Here is a 2,210-nt window from a genome sequence, read left to right as displayed (position 1 = left end):
TTCACTATTGACCTTTGTGGAATAGCTTGACTTCACTCATGTGACTAATAGACTAAATGCAACCAAACTGGCAATGTTATTACAACGAGTTTATAACCATGTAATCTGGTTGTAATAGTGTAATTTTAACCAGTTTATAACCATGTAATCTGGTTGTAATGGTGTAATTTTAACCAGTTTATAACCATGTCATCTGGTTGTAATAGTGTATTTTTAACCAGTTTATAACCATGTCATCTGGTTGTAATAACGTCATTTTAACCAGTTTATAACCATGTAATCTGGTTGTAATAGTGTAATTTTAACCAGTTTATAACCATGTCATCTGGTTGTAATAGTGTATTTTTAACCAGTTTATAACCATGTCATCTGGTTGTAATAGTGTAATTTTAACCAGTTTATAACCATGTAATCTGGTTGTAATAGTGTAATTTTAACCAGTTTATAACCATGTAATCTAGTTGTAATAGTGTAATTTTAACCAGTTTATAACCATGTCATCTGGTTGTAATAGTGTAATTTTAACCAGTTTATAACCATGTAATCTGGTTGTAATAACGTCATTCTAACCAGTTTATAACCATGTAATCTGGTTGTAATAACGTCATTTTAACCAGTTTATAACCATGTAATCTGGTTATAATAACGTCATTTTAACCAGTGTCGACGGTTGGGAAAAGTCTTTCAGCCAAGGCCCCTAAGTGTCTCACTTCAGGCTGACGTTGTGTAGTTGTAGTGACTGGTGTCCAGTGGTTTTAGACTGGCTGGTGGTAGGAGAGTCAGCTGGGCGGAGCTTCTCCACCGCTGCACCGATATCCGCTGCCCATTGGTCACGCTCCTCCCGAGAACACGCCTCCAGGAAATACTCGGCAGAACTCTTGGTTTGCAGTTTGAACACCAGCTGACGTACAGTAAACAACAAAGAGAACCAACGGATGATGTTGAATACTTGAAGAGTATATCTTAACCCCAAGATGATAGCATGATGTGTCCAACAGCATCGAGAGATGTATCTAACACACCTTTGAAAACTATGAAAAGCGTACTGTATCTACGATGATAGTGTGTCAAGTGGTCTAAGGTTGATGTCCCCGGGCCTTGCATTCTCTAGTATGATTTCAGAAGAAAGCAAAAAGCTGGGCTGGGCTCAACAGAGCTGAGACACTCCCACTTCGCAGCCTGTTTTCAACAATACAACACGTAATCTATTGACACATCTAGTGCAGCGATATATCTTCAGGGCAACAGTTTCAGAGACATGAACAGCATACACTATATAATGCTATTATATTAGAATAGAATCATAATTCTAGAATAGAATCATAATTCTAGAATAGAATCATAATTCTAGAAAATAGTAGAATATAATGCTGTTCTAATCACAGAGATCGGCATTAGAACCACGATGGAGTTATAATATGTAATTCTATGATTTGAATGCTGTTCCAACAGCCTTAATGTCACTGATTCCCAGACGAGGTAAACGTAAATGGGGCTTGTACATTAACTCACCGGGCGGTTGTCATACTCCAGAAACGGACAAGAGATTTTACAATCGGTCAACATGATCCTCCCGCGTTGACAGGAGTCTCTCTTCCCTCCATCATATTTATAGTAGAGCAACGTGTCTGGTTTGAGTACAAACCAGCGAGCCTTCCAATTGTGAACTACATGGCCCTAGAGTTACAATTAGAAAATATATATGAATTAAAATACTATAATAGTCAAATGAAATGGGCTTTATATGGACATATAGCGGTTTATTTAATCTTACCCGTTTCACAAGGAATCCCTCTTTCAGGATAGGGTTCTGCTGATCTTCTTCCATAGTCAGTGAGTTGTTCTACCTCAACGCAGGTCTCGAAGCATCGTATATCTCTCCCCTGGCTGCGGCGTCATCTGGTACACACCCAGCCAGCACAGAACTCTCAGAACATCGGAATGCAGGAAAAACCCCGTGGCTCATAAAGGGTATGTTTCAATCTATTTGAAAAACTCTTGACGTGTAAACATTTATGACCATGGTCAACATTGGCTGACAAAAAACAAAGACTTTCAACATACAAGACACACACGTAACACAAAAAATAATAAAGGAGATTAAAAGATAATGCAATAGCGCACTTGAAATATAAAGGTATATTCCCGATTAAGTCGACATATGCAGAGTTTAAGTGGATCCAGTCTCCGCAAAAACATGGACAGTAACG

General features: G+C 38.3%; 1 protein-coding gene across 1 annotated transcript in view; it reads right to left on the bottom strand.

Moving 5' to 3' along the window:
* plek2 (pleckstrin 2) overlaps window positions 1-1,968 on the bottom strand; it is a 15,699-nt gene extending 13,731 nt beyond the window's left edge. The window contains exons 1-3 of the mRNA XM_038987293.1: window positions 1,775-1,968; window positions 1,513-1,677; window positions 711-901 (exon numbers count right to left, since the gene is read on the bottom strand). Of these exons, the coding sequence (XP_038843221.1) occupies window positions 711-901; window positions 1,513-1,677; window positions 1,775-1,828 (410 nt within the window). The 5' untranslated portion in view covers window positions 1,829-1,968. The remainder of the gene's footprint in view (window positions 1-710; window positions 902-1,512; window positions 1,678-1,774) is intronic.
* Window positions 1,969-2,210: the final 242 nt, after the last annotated feature.

Source organism: Salvelinus namaycush, unplaced genomic scaffold (assembly GCF_016432855.1).
Source record: "Salvelinus namaycush isolate Seneca unplaced genomic scaffold, SaNama_1.0 Scaffold690, whole genome shotgun sequence".
In the NCBI taxonomy this organism is placed as follows: Eukaryota; Metazoa; Chordata; class Actinopteri; order Salmoniformes; family Salmonidae; genus Salvelinus; species Salvelinus namaycush.
The sequence above is the reverse complement of the archived record's forward strand: the minus strand, read 5'-3'. Positions and strand labels throughout refer to the sequence as shown.